General features: G+C 44.0%; 2 protein-coding genes across 5 annotated transcripts in view; both read right to left on the minus strand.

Moving 5' to 3' along the window:
• Positions 1-400: 400 nt before the first annotated feature.
• On the minus strand, positions 401-22,804 carry EREG (epiregulin). 3 transcript variants are annotated; one of them, XM_085304097.1, is made up of 10 exons: positions 22,785-22,804; positions 21,244-21,397; positions 19,497-19,595; positions 17,851-17,922; positions 11,667-11,733; positions 10,565-10,672; positions 3,154-3,237; positions 2,571-2,694; positions 1,843-1,989; positions 401-831 (listed from the first exon to the last, which is right to left on the minus strand). In XM_085304097.1, the coding sequence occupies exons 2-10, from the start codon at positions 21,310-21,312 to the stop codon at positions 771-773; spliced, it is 831 nt and encodes a 276-aa protein (XP_085160223.1). In that variant the 5' UTR covers positions 21,313-21,397; positions 22,785-22,804; the 3' UTR covers positions 401-770. The 3 variants fall into 3 exon arrangements, with proteins under 3 accessions (XP_085160223.1, XP_085160224.1, XP_085160225.1); XM_085304098.1 differs by lacking the exons at positions 17,851-17,922; positions 19,497-19,595; positions 21,244-21,397; positions 22,785-22,804 and having other exon boundaries at positions 10,565-10,755; positions 11,667-11,704; XM_085304099.1 differs by lacking the exons at positions 10,565-10,672; positions 11,667-11,733; positions 17,851-17,922; ... (1 more) ...; positions 21,244-21,397; positions 22,785-22,804 and adding an exon at positions 9,975-10,101.
• Positions 22,753-25,984, minus strand: part of LOC146596304 (bifunctional methylenetetrahydrofolate dehydrogenase/cyclohydrolase 2, mitochondrial-like) — a 59,043-nt gene continuing 55,811 nt past the window's right edge. For both annotated transcript variants that reach the window (XR_014895762.1, XR_014895761.1), the window contains exon 7: positions 22,753-25,609. The gene's annotated coding sequence lies outside the window, so the exon portion shown is untranslated. The remainder of the gene's footprint in view (positions 25,610-25,984) is intronic.

Here is a 25,984-nt window from a genome sequence, read left to right on the forward strand (position 1 = left end):
TTTCTTTCTGTCAGCTGTAGACTTTCCTATAGCTGCTCATACCCTGAGTTGGGATGCGTTACTGTGTTCAGTTGCAGAGAATGATCAGCTTCCACTTCCCTGCTGTAATCCAAAGTATATCCAGCATAATGTTACTGATCATAAGGATGAGCCAAGATCCATAGTGCTGACTCCTAATACGTTTTTGGACAGATTAAGCTAGCAGCTGCATTGCTTCTTTATATCTCCATCAAATTATGCCAGCTAATATCTACATTCATTGGAACAGAGATGTATTGGTACATATTACCAGAGATAATATGATACTTGTTTTCTCTCTCCCAAATTAACTACTGGGACTTGAAACATCCTGCTCAGCCGTGCCAAATGTAACTTTCACATTGAGTAGACCACACAGACATTTTAACTTGGTCTGGAGCTTTTATTTCAAGGAGTAAAATTGTTTTCAGCATATTCACAAGAATAAATATAAAATTACTCTTTGGAGTTTGAGCCAGATAGTACTGGCAAGAAGATGAACTGTTACAAAAATATATCTCTATCCCACAGAGCCACTTATGTAGGATTCTCATTGAGAAATACTATTAAATAAAAAAATAAAACACTGAAAATAAAATGCTTGACCTATACTGATTGGATCACAAAACAATTGAAATTTTTAAGAGAACATAAATATTGTAAATATTGTTAATAAAAATAACATTTAAATAGATGGGAAGCCACTGAGTCTGTCTAGATGAACAGAACACCGTATGAAGCCATGGATTCTCCTACAGGGTGCCAACTTCCTTGTATTCACTGCTGTTCATTTGTCTCTTCTTGTTTCGGTACCTGGAAGTAGCAGAGAGAGGTGTTAGTTCTGGAAAGCCAGCCATCCTAAATGGCTTTCTGGGGAGTGAGATGGGGAAAGGAAGAAAAAAAACTATATAACCTCCTTGTGCTTGTTTTAACTCTAGCAGCTAGGCTGTCTGCATTCATTTCTGGGCTCTAAGATGACTTGGATGCACAGTCTCATTTCTCAGCTCTTCACTGAAGACTTCACATCTGCATTGCCTGTCTTGCGGCAGGTAGTAGGTTTGTCTTTGAGAAATCCTGCTGGGCCCTTCCCTGCAATAGGGCCAAACACCCTAACAAACTAGGCCATCTTCTGTTTTGAGATGATGTTTCACAAAGTCTTCAGGTAGGGAAGAGGAGTTAAGGCAGTTACTGTCTAGCTATCAGATCTGCAAAGCCGARCTTTCCCGCCTTGTGGGAAAAGAGCAGAGTTGTTCCACCTTCTTGGCTCTTTGACAGCAGCTTACAGTTAGAGTTATTAGCATGAAGACTGATTCCTGCTGCTTTCAGGTCTGTTAATGGAGAAGACTGCTGTCCTCTTTGGTAAGGCTGATAAGGAAATGCTAGTGACATGGCTTAGTCACCACAGTAATATGGCAGATAAGCAAGTTATCCAATATTCATCTAGTTGCTCTCCAGTTCCTGTTGACTAGGAAAATGGCATTACCAAGAGAAGGAACTAGTTTTCCTGTTCTGTATCTGTTCTTTCCTTTACCTCGAGATAGCTTGTCTGTTGTAGAGGGTAACAGATATAATCCTCCGACAGGGTCAAAGGATATCTGAGGGCAGTGTTCCCTAGGCATAGCATAATGCTTGGTTTGAGGTATGCTACACAGTACATTACTTTTTGGATCACTTCATTAAGTGCAGGCCAGCAGGCCTGCATATCAAACTGATCTCCATGCAATCAAGTGAGTGTGGATATCCCTGCCTAACTGGAGGTCCTCAGTGGACATCTTATTATGCACAACTGAGTTGCCTTCCTGAGCCATGAAGAGAGACTCTTACCTTTTGCAGATGTAATAGCTTGCAATAGAGACAGCGGTGAGGAAAAGCAGGATTAGGATTACTGTCAGTGCCACATACTCCTTACTGAGGGGCTGTCTGACAAGTTCTGAATGCACACATCGGACACCAGAGAAGCCTACATCGCACCTGAGCAGAAGAGAGGCAGAATTAGATACATTGCCAAAGTGTTATAATTTAGCACTTCTACAAAACTCCTGGGGGCATCCTACCCTCCGCTGGCCTGCTCTTTCCTGACGGACAAGCAACTTGAACTAGGATAACTGAAATCCATATGGTTCTTGAAATGGAAGTAAATCCTTCAAGTGAGGAATACACTTGAAAAAGCCTACAGGGTCTTTACTTCACAGGCTGAATCAAAGGAGAGATCTTGCTACTTTGTCTGAGTTCTCAGTCTTGCACTATTGTTAATACAGATGAAAAACAGGGGAGGTACATCAGAATGAGTGTCCTGTGTTTAAGCTGGGTTGAGGACTAATTTCAGGTGTCTAAGATTCGCACAAGTTTCACTGCAGCCAGCACATGGGCTTAATATCTGCCTAAATCCAGCTGAAGCCTCTTACAGATATACTCTTCCTGTTTAAGTCCTTGTGAAAATTTAAATCACATGCTGGATTGGTGTTCCAGGTAAAACATCAGTATCAGTGAGGTCAAAGCCAGATCATGTTTATGAGTTCATTTTAACAAGACACATTGCATCCTGTCCGTACCTGCAATAGTGTTCGTCCAAATCCACTATGTACACACACTGTCCATGGAAACAGTAGTCTTTCATTTCAGGCTTGCATCTGGTTATTCCAACTTGAGCCACACGCGGACTGTTCTCTGTCTGAACTGTAAACAGATTTGGTTAGCATCTCATCGGCTTTCTTCTGCCTTTCCATTTCCCAAACACTGCTTTACAAGTACAGCTAGCAGCCTAGATACCAGCAATTGTCCAATGCAGTAGACAATGCAACAGGCAAGCCTTTTGAACAGGGAGAGGATTTTCCTAAGCTACATTTACACTGACTCTCCAAGGAGTTTTACACAAGCTATTTCTGCTTTTACAGTAGTATTCTCATCTAAGACAGCTCTTCTGCCGAAGAAGCAATATTAAAGGAAATACAGGCTAAAAGATGATTGTTGTGCAACAACAGCAAGCACTTTGCAGGATGTTGGAAGTGTGGCTGAACTGTAACTTACTCTTACAGTGAAAGTCATTTCCTGGGGCACCTCAGTGAGGTTGCCAGCCCAAGGAAGACAGGAACCACAGGCTTGTTATTTGCAAAGAGAGCTGTAGAGTATCCTTACTTAGTGCTGTCGTGCAGTTGTCCATTTCACCAGGCGCGCATAATGGAATCACTGTTGTGCCCAGGACTGCTTGCAATACATAACCTACAAGAGAATAAAAAGAAGAGTCAAAACAAGATCCTTGTTAAATGTAGCTCTGTATTCCAGCTGGTCTAGTCTTCAAGTTAATAAGAGAAGAGCAGAACCTTCTACCTTAATACAAAACCTAGTGTAAGCTGAAAAAAWATATATATACATCTCAGATCTGCTGCCTCTATCATATAAGGCAGAAATAAGGTCTGAAAAGAAATAAGAAATAAGAAAAAAGAAATAAGAAATAYGGTCTGAAATAGAAACTCCAAACGTACAATAGAGATGAAACAAACTCTGTGTCTATGACCACCTCTCAGATGTTCTGAGTAAGGCAAGGCAGGAATGGGCTTGGAGACGTTGCAYAGGTCAACAAGAGAGGCAGAATTTGGTCCAACCCTGCCTATGTGGTTAGATCCCAACACAGATTCTAAATAGCCTGGCACAGTCCCCAAGCAAGGGGCTCAGGGTCTCACAATTAGGTATGGCAATCTTCTATTCACAACAGAAGAGTTTTTGTGATCAAAAATCAAGAACTTGAATCAACAGCTGTCCTAGGGAAAATGATTTCCTAGGATTCAGCAAGTCAGTGTGGCTGGCAGCTCAGCACCCTGGGTCACMGCTGAGCCAGGCTCAGTGGCCCACCACTGGCTTTAGAGACTACAAACAGATCTGGGAAGGCTTTACACAAAAGCTGCTTGGCTTCAGCCCTCTAATGCTCTAACCAGTTTGAAAGGCTGGCCAGTTCCTGCACTAATACCCTCTCTTATCTGAGAGTTATTCAGCTAAACGTGCACTTGCCCAGATAGCTAACATGAGGTACTAAGCCCTTTACATGTAGTCACTGGGTCTCAGAGGTGCTGTCCAGTTTACAGATCCTGGGCCAATGTCACCCATCTCAACTCCAGGAGACAACAGCTACATTTCTTTCACTCCTAAACTGTCCATCATCAAGACCACTGCTCAGCAGGTTTGATAATGGGTACCAGTAATATTAGGGGTCTGTGCCATGCATGATGAGAAGTCTGTGCCCAAAGTGGCTGCTGCCTTACACTGGGGACCAAGGACTCCCCTTCTCTGAGAATTTAGCTTCTAAAGKATATTGATGTTTTTCAGGTTGTGTGAGACCCTACACAGGCACAGTTTTCAGACATTCCRCTCACTAAATGAGCATTTCCAAACAGGATTTCAAGCTAGTCACGAGTATTTCTAGCTTTATGGCTACCCTATGATGAAAAGTTAATGTTTGCTCCAGCTGGCCATGAAATCCACTTGGCTAACACTCCTGCTGTGGTCACAAACTAACCTGCTCATGAACTGTTTAGTCATCAGCCTCATTCCACTGAAGTCTGTAATTTGTGTCTTTGGGCTGTTTGCCTCTCTTGACTTGTCAGGTCATGCATGCCTAATGGAGGGAGTGTGCCTTCATAATTTCTTTATCACTCTAATTCAACTCTAGTTATTAGAAAGTTTCATTATATCTCAGTGTTAAATCTAGTAATGATTTATGGATTTTCTGCAGCTCATCCATTTCTGGATAATTAGTAAGACTTCCTTTAAAGTTTATTTCAGTTAGATGTAAGAATGGCAAGAATATCATTCTTAAAGGGACACATTTTATTTTTTAAGCACGATTCCTTTCCCTTCCCTTCCCTTCCCTTCCTCTCCACCACATTTCTTGCAAAGCTAATAACTCAAACTTCTGTCGAGCTTTAGAAAAAAGGACAAAGCCTAGGTTTCCCAAAGTGAGAACCATGGTAACACAGCAACGATACAAGAATTTTGACCTGTAGAAGGAGACCGTAAATGAGACATCTACTTCTGTTTGGATGACTCAGCAAGACCTGCCTTTCACTGAGATGGGACAGAACCAGTAAGTTTACTTTCAGGGTGGGATTTTTCACAGCACTTTGCATTCACTATAGATTCTGCCAGGAGCAGCAGTTAATGCACTTCAGTAAAGCCAGTTTGAATCTCATGAAGGAAAGTTAAAGTGCTTGATGGATAAGGCCATCATCTAATGGACCATTACAGTTCATTTACTGCTCTACAGCTTCAGGCTTTAAGCTTTGGTCAGGGACTTGGTACCCCAACTGACACGAGGCAAAGCAGATTCGCTGAGTTGGTTCCTCCTCCCAGGAGTGCTCCGCTGAGCAAGAGGCTCCCCGAGCAGCTTGGTGAGCAGCTGTCAGATAGGACAGCTCTGACACATTGAGGAACATGGCATTTTTGCAAGAAGGATATTGGAATTCTGACACGCATGAGTCAGTCACCTGAGGCTCCCTCCTGTTCCCTACATACTGCTGCTGTCACCTCTGTTGATAGGCTATGGCAGAATTTGATCTGGGGCCAACACAACTATAACAAACAGAAATCAAGCCAAAATATGCTAGATGTTTCGGAGACATCCAATCCTGTTGTTCTTTATTAAGTAGACGGAAGAAGATAAATGAAGATCTCTTTTGATACCTTGGTTTTGGCCTGCCACCCTCTTTGATCTGAATGTAATTTGAGCAGTTATTCTCTAGTCTCAAGTTCTTAGTTCAAGAGATATTAGAACGTGGCTTTTACATTTAAGAAACTCAAGGCCAGACACATGTAAGAGGCCAGCTTTTATGTTTGCTCCATAAAGAAGGACCAGCTTCCAACTGAACCTGTCCTTAGAGAGGAAATGCCGGAACTCAAGACACCTCTACAGGACAGATTAGAATACACCACCTCATACAAGGTAGAAGATTTTCCCCATTCCACCCATGCATGCTTGATAGGCTCCTTCGACTGCAGACACACAGGCCAAATACACTAAGCCTAAGAGTGCAGGTGTGGATATTTGCTGACATCCAAAAGTGTTTTCTGCATTCGGGCAAAGTTCTTCCTGTTCTGCACTGTTATATTTTGCCCTTTCCCCCATGCACATATTTCTCTGACGTCAGTGGGAGGGGGATCCTGTGGAAGGATAAGGGATCCACACTCTGGAACRGCAAGGAGAGCCTTTCCTTACACGGTTATCAAGCGATGTGTATCAAACACGGAACCTGGGAGAGGTAGTTACATTTCTATTCCTTCACTGTTCACTAAGCAAACACTCTACAGAGTACAAGATAACAGCTACGAGATGGTGGATATTTGTTAATGCCTCACAGGAATGCAAATTCTACACTTACTGCTATACTGCCAGAATGCAAGTGCAATACTGTGTCTGGCATTACGRGAAGGCTAACACTGACAGCAGCAGCTGCTTTACTGGAATACTGGGGTACTGGAATAGTAATGTTACTATTTACTGGGTCTTTTACACAAGATAGAAGGAAAATAAGGGACAACAACTGGTTGTCTTAGCTTCCTGCAGCCATCATCAGAGATGACACACAACAGCTAATTACCAGTTCAGCCATTCAAAGTCAGCTACTGTTTCCAATTACAGAAAGAGTGTGAAGAATGAAGGATGAGAGATGCATACATGATGTATGTAACTGAGAACTAGTCCCCTGGCAAATTTTACACCAACTTAAAGGCCAATTTGGGAGTTTTGTTGTAATCTGAGAGATCTCGGGTCCCATCATCATTTGAATTGGCTTTCCCTTTCCTTTTCCCTTTCCCTAAGATCACTAGTTTACCTGAGGAAGAATCCCTGGTGCCAGTTTGCATTTGGCATCTCTGTGGTCCCTCCACTACAGAGGTAGCACCTACACTTCTAACTTCAGTTGTACTTCCAAAGCAATGCCAAGTGCAGAAGTGTCCAGGTGACATTGCTCCTGGTGAATCTCAGCTGATTTTAACTAAGTGTGGCTCTCCATCACATGACTGTGATGGACATGCCAGGACATGCCTGACTGGCATCACTGCTATCGTCACTTAACTTTAGTGCATCACCTTCAATATCTCTCCATTACTAACCTCCTTAGCTAGCCATACAATAAACCACAGAAGTTTGCAGGCCATCTCAGACAAAGCAAGCACTTCTGGCAATACAAAGGCTGGGTGGGTGGTTCTGTTCTAGATCAGGATCACAGAAATGTAGAGTTGCCTGGAAAAGCCTCACTAATAGCTCACTTTTAYTTGGGATTTGTCTGTGCACTAGCTCTCTTGTTCATATCAACCACAGCATCTCTGGAGTTCAGGTCATCCATGTAGGACGAGCATGTTTTCTGCAAAAGGGGAAGTGGTCATTCAAGGTAATTTTAACTGCCTCAGATCACAGCTCCCCATCCTTCCACTTTGGATGTAACACCTAGCTTCTGCTTGATGTTTCAGGCAGGATGTACCTGCTGTCTGGCTCCTTGATTATGCCAAGCAAAGCAGAGGCTTGACACTCCTGTTCATGAGATGAGACATACAACAGGCTGCTCTTCTCCCCCATGTGAAAGGAGATGCTATTAGTCCTTTCTACCACTTCTCCCAATCATTTTGTGGTCTCTGCCTGTTTAGCCTATTCTCTAACTGGAGACACCAGAAGCGAGGACACTGAAAGTAGATCAGATCAGTTACCTTCAGGGCAACAGGACAGAAATGTCTATACATGTTTCTAGAAAGAATATCCAGGTTTCCCSATCTTGCATTTTGTAATCATAACTTCAGAATTGCAGACTTGAAGTCATGGAGGCCCACAGCCAGGCAAGGTCACCTCTAAGGTAGTCCTGAAAACACCAGCCTGTCCTGAAAGACTAAGGTTCTGGTATTGCTGTGGACCTGCAGATCATCTTGGGTATTGTGCCAGGACATATCCTTAAGTAGAGACATAGAGATAATTATGTAGTATGTGTACTCAGTCATCTCAGTACTGTTTCCACCCCTATGGAGACTTCCACATCAGTTATCCTATTCACAACACTACCACTGTTCCTACGCCTGAATCAGGCTACTTTCCATGGCATGCATGGGGGCTAGCTCCACAGCAGAGGGGGGAGAGGTCCCTACASCACAGAGGCAGAAACTCATTGTTGATAGTGCCCAGATATGTCAGCCACTGAACAATTCCTTATCTCCAGGCTCAGCAACCTTTGTGTTCAGCCCACTTGCTATTGGTCAGAACACACTTGACAGAGGAAGCCACAGCTGACAGCTCCCAGTGTGTTTGGGGATCCAAGGCCTGTCTTCCCCATTTAAGCAGCTTTAAAGCAACTGCTTAGACATGAGGACCAGTTCTTGCCCAAGGCTTCCTTACTAATCTGCGGAAGAAGCAGGATCTGGGTTTGGCTCCATCACTCCCACATCCTCCCAATGCGCTGCACAGTGCCACAGCTCCTCGGGCTGAGTGACAGCTCTCTTTCCCCACTGCCTTTCTGCTGTGCAGCCCTCAAGCCCAGGATACCCAGGATATGAAGCTGACAATGAGTTTCACCTCAGTTAGGTTTCGGCCATTCAGTGGTGAACCTCTTAAGTTCAACATAATACTAGCTAGAATCTTCCCTGCTTCTGCCAAGAGCACTTGGTTCTGTAAAGACTACTGACCTGAGAGGGAAAGGAAGTCAGGCACTTATACCACTACGTATGAGGCCATCTAGTTATGACTAATCTATCCCTTGCTATTAAATTTTATGCCTGCCCCGGAAATAAATAAATCCATACTCAAATCCACTAAGCCCTACCAATTCCTTTCAGTGCCAACTTTGTGCAAGTATGTCTGAGTCACAGGCTACAAGATGTTTAACTCACTGACCCTCAAAATAAGCTGCTGTACAGTGACTGACCCATAAGCTATTACAGAAATACCCAGCCAAGATGAAAGGCAGGAACTCTTGCTGAAGTGGGCTTAGCAGATAAGGGAACATCTGTCCCAAGAGAGGGCTTGGCAACAGTTTCCTCATGGACTGAGCCTCTGAGCCAAGCACTGCAGATGTGAGAATACATCTTGTCATTACAATAGCCCATGTCAGTGCTCCAGGACCAGCCTCGGCTCACATGCTCCCTGCCACATAGTTTAAGTCACCTCAAAGAGGTAGGTAGCAGCAATCACTGTGTGCCATTACCAGCATCCAGCAGAGGTGCAAGGCAAGGATCAGTCATTGCTTCACAGAGTATTTAAGCTCCAGGCTTAACAATACCTGTGTACATTTCAGACTTTCAGGCAGCCTATATTGATGCAATAAAGTAACACACTYCCAGTGAGCAGGTGGAGAAGTGTCAAGTGAAGAGAGGCCATGACCTATTTTGCTTCCAGAAGGAAGTATCCACTGCTGTGGGGATTTACCTGCTGAGCTCACCCATAGCATGGTCTGGGTGAAAGCTGCACTGGACTATAGACAAAACAGGACAACATGACAGAGAACAAATCCTGCTGCCTTGACCAAACAGTGCTGCTGGAGAGGAGCGGCTATTCACTTTCATTCACTTAAGGGTCAAGCCTGAACACTGAACAAGCAATGGCATGTCCTATTGTTGCACAGCAATCTGAGAACGAAACCCAGGAGCTCTGTTCCTCCTGTCATACAGCCGCCCAGGTACACCCATTGCTGCCCATGCCTTCATGTCAAAGAAGAAATGCGTCACCTTCACCTGAAGGCAAGCTTAACCCTCCCTTTTGCAGAAGGCTTTTCAGCAAGAACTGAGTGCCCCAGCCCCGTGAGTTGGGCTCTGCCTGCACCCTGCACTGCCCCATCAGCTGCCACATCCCACCCTGTCCCAGGCAGGCAGTGGTGCCAGGAGTCCCCGGGAGGTCCCAGCAGGGACCTGCTGCCTCCCTGTGCRGTGCCACTGCCCCCGTGGGCGGCACGGAGCCGCAGCGCCCACGGGGGCACCGCGGCGGCACTCACCGAGGAAGAGCAGAAGGCTGCGAGCCCGCATGCAGCTGGAGTCCATGGTCCCCGCGGCGAGGAGGAGGAGGAGGAGGAAAAGAGGGAGGGAGCGAGGGAGCAAGCGAGGAGGCACCGGGCTGCGGCGGCGGCGGCTGCGGCGCTGTGGCGGCGGGTGCCGGGTGCCGAGCGCCGTCGCGGCCCTTTATGGGCCGCCGGGAGAGGCGGGGCGGCGCCCGGCGGTGATGAAACCCCGGGTCGGGGCAGGTGCCCGGCGCCGGCCTCGCCGCTCCCTGCCCGCCGCTCCCGGGCACCAGTCCTGCCGCCCCCGGCCGGGCCGGGCCGGCCTCGGCCCCCCGACGAGGGCGACCCCCGCACCCCTCCTCCCTGTGCCAGGCTGCCAAGGGCCTGCCTGGGCCTCGGTGCCGGACACTGGGCACTGGGTGCCTGGCACAAAGCGGGGGCCGGGCGGGGGGACGGGGATGGGGACAAATTCCTTTCCAAGGCCTGCGGCTGTTGGCTGCCCCCTTCCCCCCCGCCCTGGGAGCACGTGCTTTTATTTTTGTTTTGGCAAACATTGCTGCAAATATCATTCGTGGCCATAAAATTACCTGTCCGTTGAAAGGAATCCAACCGTGGCACTTGCACCCGGGACTTCCTGGGGCCGTGGATTCCCATGACTGACTGCACAGCGTCGGCAGCGTTGGCTTCTGTTTGCCCTAAACCCATCGGCGCCAGGCGTAATGGTGTGAGACTTCGACGGGAGCGGGGTCCACCCTGCTGCGGCTCTCTGTGGGAAGTGCTGTGGGGCTGTCATGTGGCCGTGAACGCTGCTTGCACGTAAACCGAGGTCTAAAAAAGACCTGCAAACGTGCTGCCCTTTCTAATCTCCCATCTCCTGACATTTCTAAAGTGATCCTCGCGAGGCACAAGCATCTTGGTGCCAGGAACCTCAGTACTAGGGGCTGAAATGGTCGATTAAGTTCCAGCACAGGCCGCAGGAATGCACCTCATCCAGAGACCTTGACCTGCAGTGACAGCCTCAAGGTCAGGGGGTGCTAAAGCCTCCTTGCCCCTTCCATGCTTGGCATCATCACAGCCCAGTAGCACAGCCAGTTATTAGTACTAACAGTTCCTTTTGTTGCCTAGGCATTAGTCTGCTTATTCCCACTGCATGCTTCTATTCCTTTCATGCACCTTGCTGAAACCAGTGTGCTGTGTTACTGCATTAGGCAAGGCCTTCTCCTGCCCTGGCTTCTATCCCATAATCTGGTATTTGAGAGATACCACCACCCCCAAACCCCTACTTTAGGAATTTGCCGGAAACAGAAAAAAAAAAAAAAAACTATCTGAACAAGTTGCTCAAAACCAGTGGCTATTTCTTATCCCTTTAAAGCAAAAAACCCCCCCACTGCTTTACCTTTTCCTATCATCAGAAAAGGCAACGAGATATACCCAATTTATTGCAGAACTGATAAGCCTATCTTGCTGTATAAGGAATGCGAGTATTGGTGAAGTGTAGTTTAATAGTTGATGACTCAAGTATTCATAGCTTCTCCATTTTATAAGGGGCTATCGATACAAAAAGATTAACTATGAAAGATATTGCAGAATATGATAGTTTACAGTCTAACATATTTTCATGTTCAGATTCCTGGTCCAAGGTAATAAATACATTAACTCAGGGAGTTTTGAAACAGATATGGTACTTACAAATCATACTCCATCTTATTTCAGAGAAGTTTCTTAGGCAAAAAGGTCCTACAAAAGTGCAGTGATCCTAAAAAATGGAAAAAGCAGTGTTACTATGGGATTATATGTCAATACAATCTGTTAATTACCAAACTGGTATGAGAATTGGCAAGATCGGCACAATAAAGACCAGCGTGCCAGTAGCGTTATAAGTTGATATTCTGCAAATAATGATACAGCCTGAATCTTTTTCCAAATCCCCTTTTTGTTTTTCCTTTAGCATTAGGGCCCTGGCTTACCCCCATATAACCCTGTTGCTGCTTTAATGTTAGCAGATGGTAGCTTTTCTGATGTCATATGACTGTGTTGCTTCTCTCTTTGGGCTGATCTCCCTTTTTAAGAACGTTATCACCTGCTTTTTCAGGAATCACAGTGGGCAAAGAAGGAAATGCAATGATTAGTGATGCATTTCTCTACATGGGGATTTTTCAGGATGCCTCAAAAGCAGCATCACTACAGCACTTCTACACACTTACGACATCATAACAATTTTCACCCTTAAATTCCTACCTGATTTATCCTCTGAAAGAAAGCATTTAATTACAGTCTTGTACCGATATCCAGACACCATGTAACTCCTGACACAGTTGGATCAATTCATTGGAATTTCCTCTGTTAGATTTTAAATATGTGGAAAGCAATTATCATATAAACATCTTTGCTTCATCTTTGTGTGATTTTCTTCCTCTCACAGCATGTCATACCTCAGCAGGCATCCCCACGTACAGATTTCACCATCCTTTCTCTATCCTCCACATGGAGCCTGCCTCTTTGAACAAGGCTGATACACATTTTAAGAGCCAATTTTCCAAGTGGCTATTTATAATGAGTAGTACCTTCCTGCACCGCTGGATTCATAGTAAGTCAGATTCATTGCATCCCACAGGTCTGAGTATAGAGTGACATGTCTGTACAATGCTGAAAGGTAGCACTCATTGGGCAATAGAGCATCATGGGTGTATTTCTGCTAGTGGCCTGAATTTTAGCTGGGGTAAAGTGGCACACCCAAGTGAAGCTAATGATGGATCTATACCAGTTAGCGTCAGACCARCCTGTAGCCCCCAGAATGCTTTGACATTTCAGGATCTTTTTTACAGTGTGTGATGAAGATATTTGCATACAGCTTAAGAATTTGTGCAGAAGACTTGCTGTTATTAACTTCAGATGGTTTAATGACCATCTTTAAAGAAAACCTCTATTTAAAATATAAATAGCCTCAACTCAGGTCCATTTAGTGCTTAAATCCCTCTTAATATCACAAGTATTTCTCTTTGTTTTTTTCAGACAGCAGCAGATTCAAAGTAGTGAAAATTTCAAGGTTACTGACTGAAGTTTGTCTATTAGCTTATCTGTCATTGACAGTATATGAACAAAATACTGTTTCCAACTTAGGAAGGAAAATACAGGTCAAATGTACACTCTTCTATGCTTGAGAAGACTTTTCCTCACAGTGATTTCCCGTGAAAGACTATAGCTGCATTCACAGTAATGAACTGTCACTTTATGTATGCCTTAACTAAATCTATCAAAGACAGGTGTCTACTACTTACTTTAGCTGCTTTCTGTAGGACTCGTATCTAGTTTTACATGTTGCCATTTTGAGTATGGATTTTCAATTTTTTGTCCATTAAGAATGGCATCTATTTTCAAAATGAACCTCTTTTTGTTAGAAAGTATTTTTGAAAATGCACAAAATCATTTCTAGTGTTTCAATGAAGGACTGGACTTCTTCACACAAATAGGTAACAAAAAGTAACCTGGAAAACCAACCAGCATTTTTCAAACAGCATGAATACATACTTCAGGACATGTGTAAGTCAAATTTTCGTTTGCAAGTTTTCACTGCAATGTATCAGACATTCTCAGAAGTTCTCTTGAAAGATGGATAGACTAAGTGGAGCAATACATTAGGCAACATTTTTATTTGCATTATGGAAGATCAGTATTACGTACGAAATGGCGAAGAGCACAGGACTTGCATGTGACCACAAATTAGTCTGGAGGGAATGGAATAAGGAAACACCTCGTGCCGAACTTATGCCACACAGAGGTCAGCTTCAAATCTGCCACATATGAGAGGTATGAATTAGGCCCAATGTTCTTAAACAGCCAGGCTTTACTGTAAACTATGAGATTTCAAAATGCTGCCCCAAGGCTCAAAGTGGCTGACCTCTTCCTGTAAATGAAGAGTAAAGACCAAACTATTCAACAACACAGATCTTTTGCTGTTTAAAAAACAAAACAAAACAAAAAAACCCCACCAAAATGCACTGATTTCTTAGCCAACTCATTGGCTCAGTATTAACCAGAAATTCAAATGGAAAAGGAGCAAATTCCCAAAATGGGAATGAAAAGGCAGACAAATCTTCCAGTTCATGCTACATTGCTGCCTACAGGGCAGTTTTAAAGCTTCATTCTGCTGGCTGGTATGAAATTTCCATTACTCTCCCCTGGGCAACTCCTCAATGGCCCAACACATCTTGCTGGCATGAAGAGCTTTGTAATGCTCAGCTGGTGTTTTCCCTTTCCTAATTACACCTTGGTGCTCCATGAGGAATGATTTCTCAGCCTCCAAGGGGTTTTGTACCTTTTCGATTTGTTCAGACTTTCCTTGGCTTCTGCCCTTTCCTACTGCTTAATGAACCTCTGCAAACTTTTTATTTGTACTCTGGTAAAGGGACAAAAAACTAAGTCCCTCCTGTATCATTGCCTGTATGTCTAGCAATTGCCTCCCCTTTCTCCAAATGATTCATTTGTTAAGACGAGAGGGAGCAGAGTGGAAGAAAAATGGCTTTCCCCACAGCAGATAGCAGATAGCAAGTAAAGCTGGAAAAAAACACCTGTCCTTTAACTGTCAGTTCATCAATACATCTTTGGACTTCATAAATTAATCTCCTCAACAGTATTTTGCATTAAGTCGAGATTGCATTGGCTAAAATGGCCTTCCATAAATGTGGCCACATGCTTTCTCTTGACTACATTTCTCCAAGAGGATATATTTTAACCACAGGAAGATATAACCACATCAGATATAATGATGACTGCCCTCTGYGAAGGTTCATCATGCATACAGCTGGGTGCAGCATTTAGACTCCCTGACAGGTGGCCAATATAACCACCAGAGCTGGAGAGTCTAGACAGCCCTGTTCTCAGAGCAGATCCCCCAGAAGTAAGATGCATGGAGCTGACTGATTTGAGCAGATATTAAGCTGTGGTCCATTCAGGTGTTTTCACCTTCCTCCAGTCTCAAAACTCTAATTTAGTACCTGCTTACAGTAAGCATACTGGGAGTCCTCCAGAGTTCCTGTGCTTTGCCTACAGTCTGGGAAGAAGCAGCATCAAGCTATGTCTTGTCCTGTGCTCCTGGTCCTATACTGCCGCTGAGACTTCAGCCTGCCACAGACTCCACATTTTGGCCTCTGACTCAGACTGTCATCTTCATACTGGCCACGCACTGCTACCAGGACAGTGCATCAGGAGCTGGGGCACCTTCGACATGAGGAATGTGTCATTGGGGATGATGGAGTAAACAACAATTCACTTGAAACCAGCTTAGCTAACACACGTTCCAGAAACAGAATCTAGGAAAAAGTTACAGGTCCACATTGTATTTGTTTGGCCTGGTAACTAGTGCTAGGCACAGGAGCAGATGCAGTTAGTGGAATTCCCCCATCCACTAGCATCATGGGACACTCCTATTGCTATTATAATTACTGTTAATCCTTACTATTACTGTAGTCACCCCCCTAAAAAAAAAAAAAGCAGTCAGGATTGGGCCTTTATTGTGCTAGCTGTTGTGATGCAGCGGTGATGAGACAGTCTGCTCCAGGGAACCTATAAACATGGGTGCTTAACTCATTACTACAGTCATATTTCAAATTAGGACACTGGGGTCCACAATGAAGCTCCCCCACAACTTGAGCAAAAGTAGACTGTGGTGCTCCCTTGGGCTGAGCTTTGCATTAGGTAGGAGCCAGTCCATTCATATCGTGCTCACACTTTACTGAAATTCAACTAGAAAGATAGAGTAGCTGATCAGTAATACTTTGGGGTTGCAACACATAGTAAGATGTTTCCACTCTATTTTTGCTGTGTGGGCCCAACCTTCTTCTATAGTATTCTCTACTCTTTGGTTCCTAGTGAACTCAGTATTACCAACTCTTGAGAGCCAACTATGAGTCACATGGTGTGCAGAAACCTCCAGGGTTTGGTTTGGGAATGAACAAGAGTATCCTGAAATCTTCTGTTGGTCACCTTACCCTCCCATCCATGGTCTGAAAATCACCTGTAATATCCAGCCTACCTAGAGAGACAGTCATAGACTGAAGAAAGGAATGAGTTAGTCTGGTCATGGGCTAGGTACCAACATGGACCTGCAGGAAAATACTGCAGGCATCTGTGGAGCTGAAAAGGGCAGAGGTATTTCCATGACATGTGGAAACCATCTGCCTGAGATTTTTCCTCCCACCCTTTGCAGATGTGGCTGCTGCCAGGCACCAGAAAAGGAGACAGACCCCAATTTTCTGGTCGGAGCTGGTTGCCCCACAATCAGTCTTGGAAGTGCAATCTAGATTCCTCCTCAGGTAAAAAGACACTGCATGTTTGCTCTGTTCTCTTAGCAAAAAGTTGAAGGCTTCTCCAAGGGCTGAGGGAGCAAAGACCTAGGTCTACGCCACAGGTTCCCACCTCTCCACCCATGGGTAGGGAGGGTGCCGGTAGCTTGTTGTGTGCGTGGGAGATGGGAGGAATCTGTAACGTCAACTGAAAGCCCTGAGGGTGAGATGCCTATAGCTGGTCAGCTGACTGTGACACTTCCATGGATAACTCCTTTGTGTGGCATCTACAGACCTGCCCCCTCTGCCAGGCTGCTTCCTGCAGCCTGATGCTATTTAAGAGATGCAGGAGAATTCCTTTATGATTCTCAGAGTGCACAGGTGTAAATGGAGTGGGTCAGGACAAAGGCCAGGGCTGGGTTTAATTAGATTAGTGTTGGCTATTAAATTAAGAACATCACAAACCTATGGTTGACAGTTCTTAACACTCTTGCAGCCAGGAAATGCAGGGAATGCCCTTTATACATGAAAAAGAAGGCTGTGGATAAGGCTATGGTAATTTCAATGTGAACTGAAGCTAAGGCTGAAATGCCATGTGTGATATGTATTGGGAAAGGAGTGAGGAAAAATGGAATCTACTCAGGGAAACATTAGCTAAAGTTGCCTAACCCAAGTTAGACCCCTGAATCTAATTCCTAAATAACAACAGCCCCTCTAAGGACTTCTGCAGAAAATAGGAATCCCTGAAGACCAATTTTTACAAAAGAGCCCAAAGAGAGGTTTCATATTAGATGCCAAAGATGAGAGACATTTGGCCACTGACTTGATGCATGCTTGTGGCAGAGTTCACCCCTTCATACACATCACACTCATGTTCCAGACCAACACCAGGATTAATCTATCCTGCCCAGCTAAGCATACAAGCAACCTGAGATCAGAACCAAACCCCAAAGTTATCACAGGAGTTGGCTTGTACTCAGGGGAAACGTGTCAGAAATGACACATGCAGAACACAGTCCAACTCTTTTGCCTCTATCCCAGCTTCTGATCCTTCCCCCCTTTTTCTTCTCGTAATGTTCCTGTTCATGGAGTAGAAGAGAGATTTCCAGGAAAGGCTGCTGTATACAAAGCTAATTGCCCATCTTTCCAAATCAACCATTTTCAAAGGGCACACTTGAAAGGAGGTCTTTATGGAAGTCTGTTTATTTTCTCTTCTAGAGCATTCTTATGCAATGCACTGCACATTGCAGCATGCATTTGATTACATTGGGGCAGTTTTGATTACCGTATGCATTAACTATGTCACATATCATCAGAGTTGCTGACTGCACTGCAAATGTTGGAATTGTATTTTACGTAGCTCTAAATAACATTGAGACCTTTGGGTAGAGGCTTTCAATTGTTTACATGTTTTTTGTAAACAGGATATTAACAATTTGTAAATATCCTGTTGCAGACCCATCAGCTGTGGATTTGCAAGCTCAGAAGACACCAGTTTGATATATGCCCATCTATAATAAGTCTACTAAAACTTCACTGGTAACATTGCACAACTGTTACTGACCAGAACAATTGCCTCTAATTGTACGTACCAGTGCTTCTACTTCATAAGTTGTACAGATTGGTTCTGGAGTCAGGACATCAGTAAAGCATTTCCTGGGGAACTATAAATCAAAGAAATAATACATTACTGTTATCAACATTTTCCATAGGCTTGCATTGTACAATTCTCAGCATTCTCCTAGAGAGTAAGAGAATTGCACTGCTCTGAGTTCCCTTTGCTTCATTTTACTCATTTTTTTAATTTTAATAGAAATTTCTCCTCCAGATTAATGAAGATGGTGACACATGCATGCACACATGCAGACACACATACAAAAAAGTATCTGTCTCTAAAAAATTCTTGTATCTTCTTTTAGTATTGCAGAATAGATGTTTTGATGGTCAATAACAAGGTAACTGCCCATAAATCTATAAATTTTATGAAGTAAAATTAAAAGTATATTTCAAGAAAAGTGTTAATACAACTCTTGTCTCATCACTCAATCTCAGCAGAGCTAAAAAGAGAGGCAGAAAGTTTCTTTTGAACTAAATACTGTATTAAAAGCAATGCACACCTACCCCTGATTTGTGACATGTTTTTAAAAGAGGTGGCTAGCTCTGTGGAATGGAGGAGTTGCCTTCATGCAGAGGGAAACTCCAGTTTGGAAGGTAACAGAAAAACTGTTATAAGAACTCTTGGTGGGGGAACACTAGAAGCCCAAAGTTGTGTCACTCCTAATCCACGCATGAATAACCCAATGCTGGGAGTGCACTGAGGCAAAGTAGTCTGACAGTGTGTTCTTAAGTGCCTTAAGGAACTATAACTCCAGGCTCCAGCTGTGCTAGCACATGCATTCAGGAGATAGAGCTGGCCCAACAGGAACCTTATATACCGCTTGGCCAGGTGAGGGAGTCCTTGTAAGAACATGCATCATTGTGGTCTCCAGAGGTGATGCATGTAAAAGAGCAGATTTTGTCTCAGCTACTTGGTGCTCTCTGAAGTTATATCTATTTCTTACCAAATCTTTGGGGTCTCTGCATTACACAGCTCCTAACACTGTCCCTTTGGACTTTAATGCTTCTGTGAGAGTAAGCAGATTGCCCTAGCTCCTATACTGTTTTTTCATGTAGCTGTGCTAGCACGACTGAACCCCTGATCAGAAAATCTCTATGGCTCCTCATCAGACTTGCCCACAGAGATGCTCATTCAACCTACATGCTGTGGAAGAAGCTGTCTCTCTGAGCTAGTCCAGGTTATTGTGCTTGTTTAAGATAGTTGTAAAGGTAAAGAGGGCATAGCTTACTACCTTAGTCCCTTTAGCAGACTATGACAGCCCCCTAACTATAGTTTTGTCCCTGAATACTGGCTGTATTGTCTTCTGAGCCTTGCCACCTCTTCTTTAGGATCATTCCTCTGATGCCGCACACAGATCTGTAGCAATTCTTGTCAGCTACTAGCTAGGCCCACTGAAAACAAATCATTCTTTTCCCCTTGCTCCCACTAGATGCTGAATAGCTCATCTTCCAGCCACATCTTTGTCAACAGCACATTCCCATCCTCTCCCACTTCCCAATTCCAAACCCCAGATATAGTTGTGACCATCATTGCTTTCTCCGATTGCAATCCTGAACAGCAACTAAGGAGAACTATAGTCCATAAAATCAAAATTACTTGACACAAAGCACACACTGGCACCTGGTGGTCTTGTGATGATTTTTTTTCCCCAATGGTCTTTGGTCTTGGAAAAGTTTTTTTTTTTTTCTTTTTTTTTCCTTCTTCCTTCTTCAAATGGTCCTAGTATATATCAGACAAAGGGATTGGACTTGTAAGTAATATTCTTGCTTATCCTGAACAAAAATCCAGGCAGACTGAGACAAGCTCTCCTACATTTCATGGCATCCCTATTCTGTATCTCCTCCTCTCCCTACACATACTTCCTACTTTGCCATACTTTGGTAAAAGCATATGAGTCACATGCTGTGTCACAGGGAAAGAAAAGCTAGAACATTTGTCTCATTTTACTCTATTTCCCAGAATAACTTCGGAGGTGGTGGTGTCACCAAAGTCTTCTTAGAACAGAACCTCATTTACTTCTCCTCTGCTACCATGCCAGTTGCCTGGGCAAGAGGAGTGGGAGAGAAGGAGGAAGATGGCTCTGACATGTTCTGAGCCACTGAGAGCAGATTTTGCTCTGGTCGTAAGAGCAGCCTTGGGTGCACCAGTGCAGTGGTACAGGCAGTTCTGGTGTCATTCCTGCTGCCACCACAAGTGGGAAATATTGGGCCCACTTCTCCCATCTCTTAAGTAACAGCACATGAACATAGACTACTGCATCTAAATAAGGAGTTAATTGCAAACAAAATGAATACAAGTTTTGAAATTTAAAATAGAAAGGAAAAAGCAGTAGTGTAAAGTCCTGATGCTACCTGTTATAAGGCATGTCATTGTAATTGCACTATGAACTCAGCTGGACTTCACAGGGAATATTTCCAGATTGCTTTGCAGATAAAGCACAAGGAAACTGTGTCACTTACACCCACTACAAGCATATCTACAGGTAAGGAATGAGATAGCTAAATGCCCTTGGGGAGATATGAGAAACATTTAAAGCATAAAAATTGCTTACCTTTCCCTCATCAGGTAGATAGGTAAACACAAAAGTCTCTGTTCARTAATGCCTAAAAGTCTGGTGCAAGCTCTAAGAATCGAACGAAATTAAGGCTTACGGCCAGCCATGGCGTGAGCATATGCAACCCTAGTGACAGAACATTTCCAAGCAGCTCAAAATGAGCGGCTCCAGAGCACTGCACAAGTCTAGAGAGGTCACGAGAAAAGCGAGTGCGCGAGGGCCAAGGCTCACGCTTCTGTGCTGGACACAGAGGCCTGAGAGTTTCATAAGGGCATTCCCTGCCTACCAGGAGCTGCGCTGTGTTCAGACTTTCAGTCACGTGGCTGCTGGGAGACACTGCTCACCACACGCCAAGAGAGGGTGGGAGCAATTTGCTTTACTGTTCCTGCCAAAAGCCTCTATTAATGTATGTTGTGAAAGCTCCAGAGAAGCAAAACATTCCTAAAACCACTTTATTGATTTTAATAACACCCTGAAACTCCCCCCAAGTTGTTTATGGATGGCAGGGTTGAGGGAGGCAAGCAGCAAAGGCAGAGACAGAGAAGCATTCCCTCTCTCTGCAGTGTGAAGGGCCAGGAAATCTCAGTGCGATTTCTGCTGGCTGCTGAAATGCTGGCTGCTTCCCTGACAGTCCATGCTGAGGGAGGAGCTGGTTTTAGATCTACTGATGCCAAGCATAACATAAGAACAAAACACTGTTTTACCTATGAACTGCCTTCACAGTCTTCAATATACTTACCTCCATGGCATCCCTGTAGCTATTTTGCTATTCTCTGATTGGGAACTGAGGCACATTCAGTGTATGTAACTTACCCAATGCACACGCTGGAGCAGAGACTTGTACCTGCGCCCCCCTGTGATCCAGACTGCTGCCCTTCTCATAGATCACTTCCGCTGTGTCCGTGAGTCAGACTAGTATTGGCTGCCTCCTACACTCCTTTTCCTGGTGCTACAACTCAGATTCATGCTGTAGGAAAATGAACATTTAAAACTGACCAATAAGAGATATTTATAAGCAGTAAATACGTCTGGCCATTATATCCAAATGTGACAACCACTCTGTCCCTTACACCTATTCACTCTTCAAGTTGGGACATGTTGGATGCTGCGCATAGTGGTCTCAGAGAATCAAGCCACACTTCTTTCCCCTTTGCTGCTTGTCCCACTTGTAGCACAGGCAAAGCATCTTGTAGCTCAGATCTCATACCCAAGTAGCTTCTTGCCTTACAAAAGCAACATGGAATTTAGAAGGTCCACAGTTTGTGAAGGACCCATTTTTGAGCTTAGGCTTCTGAAATATGAGGCCTCCTGAAGCAGATGCAAATTTCTTTTGTACTAATACCGTGTGATGAGCAAAAACCTATGCCTGGATTTCTTCGGAAGTTACCTGTGTTAAACCACATGGAGTTGTAATTTTGTATTACTTCTATTAAGTTATCACTCTGCACACTGTATAGGGCCATAATCCCTGGGGGAATTTAACATGTGAAAATGACCAGACTAAAGATTTAATGTAGAATATGAGAAATTCTCTGAATCACCAACTTCTGCTCCATCTGGAGACAGAAGAGGTGCTACCTTGGCAGTCAGCAGCATCACTGGTAACGCTGATGCACAGGTAACTGAAGTTATTAGTCAGAACCAACCTCTGAAGGCTTTTCCACATACACTAAGAAACTTCACACTGCCTCRGATTTTCAGGTCTCTGTGCCTTCCGTTCAACATCATCAAGTTCCTCTGCTCCTGTGCTATTTTACCCTTGATCTTGTACTACAACATTTACACATATGATGACAGAAATTCTGCATACTGGACTTGGCCAAGCCCCCACACAAGCACCAAAGGCTGTAGCCTCTCTAACCCACATACTGGATTCTTTAGGCTATGGTATCCCAAGAGCTGTTCTGCACACAGGCCCTGGTCTTGCCTCTTTTTGCCTGCAGACTTGCCTCTGCTCTCTGCAGACCTCCACACTCCCAGCATTCACACAGGGCGAACAGACATGAGCCTGATTCTCTCTCAAGCCAGTGGGTTTTATAAGTTCTTTCAAGGATAATGGGATGTTTTCTGCAGGGTTTTCTTCACATATACCAATATGCAGGGACTTGAGCTCTATGTTAACACAGAGATTTTTGTGAGAAATAAAAGACAAACTTGCTGTTCAAAATTTCCAAAACCTCTGACACCTAAGTCAGAGCCTCAGCTCTGCAACAGCACAAGGCAGGGCATGCATATTAAAATTACACATTTTCTATCATAAATACAAGGTGCCTCTGTCAATGTCTGACTATGTATTTCCATGTCAGCTAGCAATAAAGCACAGAAAATATCTCCTGGCCTAAAAGGAATTGTACCTGTATGGTAGCAGACATGTAAAGTTCCTTTTGGTGGTGTATTCTATTTCATTTTCTTTTTTTTTGGTTGCTGTAAGCGTTGCTCCAGAGCACTGTTTCAAATAGCAGTATCAGCATTCATGAAAACACACAAGTTAATGTCTGAAGACCAAACTGTTGCTATTGAAGGTTTTTAGAACAGTTAGCAAATAACAACAAAAAATGCACATTTTACAACAAACATATGCAAATCCTTTCATGACAAAGGCAATTTGGCTCATGACTTTGTAATATTTTCTTTCAATATAAATAGATACAGTACAGAGAAGCTGGAATTCACTTGCATTATGCAATCTCCAGCAATCCTATGCTAAGCATGACAAACATACCTAAGTGACGGACAGCAGGTATGAAAATCCTATGAAAGTACACAAAATCTAAATCCCACTATCTTCAGATAGTATTCCATATCATTATTCAAAACTAACAACATTAATTCTGCTACAATTTCGTCTGCATGGACAGGAGTGGCAGAATCGCCCTGAGCACAACAGATGCTCCCAGGGTTCTTCTCTGTCACAGGAACCATAAGCCACTTGCACTCTGCTCCAAAGCTTAATGAAGTTGATAGAAAAATGCCCAGGATTTCAGCAGGCTCTGTCCAGACTATGTCCATATATAGTCAAATAGCCTTGAGTTCTCTCCCCCACCAGAGGCTTTTTAAGCTTTTAATAATATTAGAACAGAGTATGTTTACATTTATAATTTGCTGTTACTGAATAGCATATGGCCTGCACTTCCTGTCTTGCTCTCATGGTGGTACATACTAGAAAATCAAATGGGAACTTCTAAGAATCCCATGACACTCAAAAACATACAAATATCTAAATATCCTATGACTCAGATGGTACAAGTAACCAAAGCTTGTATCCACCGAAGTCAACGAAGGTTTTACTACACTCTGTATCAGAGCTTGGAGTTAGGCCAGAGCTAACTGGGATCTCTACGGTTAATTACCTTAAAAAGCCTTCTGTGTATACATTAAATAACTATGTTTCACAAATGCTTAATGGTTTAAAAACCAAGCAAACTAAACCCATGCAGAATTTTCCTAAATACCTTTCTCAAGACTTACCAAGCTGCAGTTCAATATGGCACCTGACTTAGAAGAGTGTGCTGGAGTAGCTTAGAGTGGTATCCCACACTGGGACATCTCCCTTCTGCTTAAATGAACTGAGAAGAGGTGAAATGATTGTGAATGCCCCACAGGTTAACAGAAGAAGAAAGCAAGAACCGCAAGCTCTGTCTCTCCTCCCCACTCTGTGAAACCTCTCAGGGCTTCGTACCAGTGGAGTAGAACTCTGCCCTTGGCAGAGCTCAGGACCAGGACAAAACTACACCTTGCACTCTTCCCCCTACTACCTCTTCAAGGGAACCACTTGCACAGAGAAGGGATTTTCCTTGTGTATCCAGGCACTGAGTTTTGGTGGAAGGAGAGGACATCTGTTTTGGTTAGGCCAAGAAGGATGGATCTGAAAGGAACCACATTAGACTAGAAAGAAAGGGTCAGGAGGAAGGTATGAGGCCACAGAACTCAGCCCAGCTACCCCAAGCTCCTTGTGATTCCACTGAGGTCATGGCAATTTCAGTGCAGATTTCAGAGCAGCAGCAGAGTGTGTGTGTGTGTGTGTGTGTGTGTGTGTGTGTGTGTGTGTGTGTGTGTGTGTGTGTGTGTGTAAGGTCATGCCCTCTGCCTGCGTCAGTCCCCATTCTTCTTTGGAACAATCAGGAAGAAACTCATGGTGTTTCTTGGCTACGGCACACATTTTTCATGCATAGGGGAGCACCCAGGCCATACAGAACATTTTTTGCTGCTGTAATCTTGATGGAAAATAGTTAGTGATGGAAGAAGGAATTTAGGAGATGGCTGAGAAGTGCCTGAGGGAAGAGAACTTTCAAACGTATTTGCACATGAGAAGTCAAGAAAGTGCCACCAAAAAACCTCAAGAGAAGTATTAGCAAGGCAAGGGGAAAGGGCAATAGAATTTCCCATCTTTCAGCTCCTGCCTGTATTTCAGCATGCCGGTTCCTTGCAGTAAACCCAGACAGCTTGAGTAGGGACTGCTCTGAGAATGCCAGCAGACACTACAGAAAACACTTGCGGGCAACTGGATTTAGAAAATTCCTTTTAACTGGAAAATGAGAAACTATCATGCTTTAGCCTCAACCTACCTAATTAAGTGTGATACCCACTTATGAAAGTGCATGATGACCTACAAGCACTGCTGTAGCACAGTTAACTTTCTAGTCTGCTTGGTGACCGGGGCAGATTCAGGTGTACCTTTCATCAGTTAGACCTTTTACATCAATAGTCTATCAACAATTGATAGAGGGTCTTCAATAGATAACTGTGAAAACCAACTCTACTGCTGGCATCTGCTTTCACTTAACAGGGGTCTACATGTCCTGTAGGGAAATCAAGGGCAGTTGTTCTGGATGATGTAAGCCAAGCTGTGCAAATCCACCTTCACATAAGGGTTACAGTTCCACTTTAAAGGAAGTCTTTGCAATGATGAGAGATGGATCTCCTGTGACTTTGCATCTTACTGGCTTCAGGAGAAGTAGTCAATGGTCTCCACGCACAGTTCTGGGTCTTAGACTTCATTTTGCTTTGAAGTACTCAATCCTGTTTCTTTTGACTTGTTTCACATCATCAGGCTGGAAGTTATCAACTTGGAAGGCTCATTAAGCACCATGCCTTTCACCAAGTTCAGCCAGCCTTCTTTTTCGTGTTCACTGCTTACCTTGAAGCTCGTGCTACTTCTGCTCTGCCCCTCAGCACCATCCTGAGAATAAGGCAGCAAGAGTAATTAATTAGCAGAAACTCTGACTTGCAGGTTTTCACAGTCACTGCTCTACCAGCTACAGCCATCAGGTATCAAAGGATGCTACGAGTTTCTGAAAAGCACAAACACAGACAAGGCCACTTGGGACCCTCCTTGTTTTGCTCTATTCTAATTGCATCCCTCCAATAAACACCTATGCATGCATGAGGCAGTAACTATGATCAGAGGGGGAAAGTCACAAACTATCAGTCAAATACTTCATGTTCTGGCCATGYGGCTTAGCCTGTCACTCAAGACCACCCACTGTCCCCTGCCTGCAAGTGAGTTGCTTCAGCCTGCTTCCCCCATCTTCGAGGTGGCTGCCCGGACCACAGA

Source organism: Rhea americana, unplaced genomic scaffold (assembly GCF_003343005.1).
Source record: "Rhea americana isolate MKP2758 unplaced genomic scaffold, rheAme1 scaffold_203, whole genome shotgun sequence".
Classification (NCBI taxonomy): Eukaryota; Metazoa; Chordata; class Aves; order Rheiformes; family Rheidae; genus Rhea; species Rhea americana.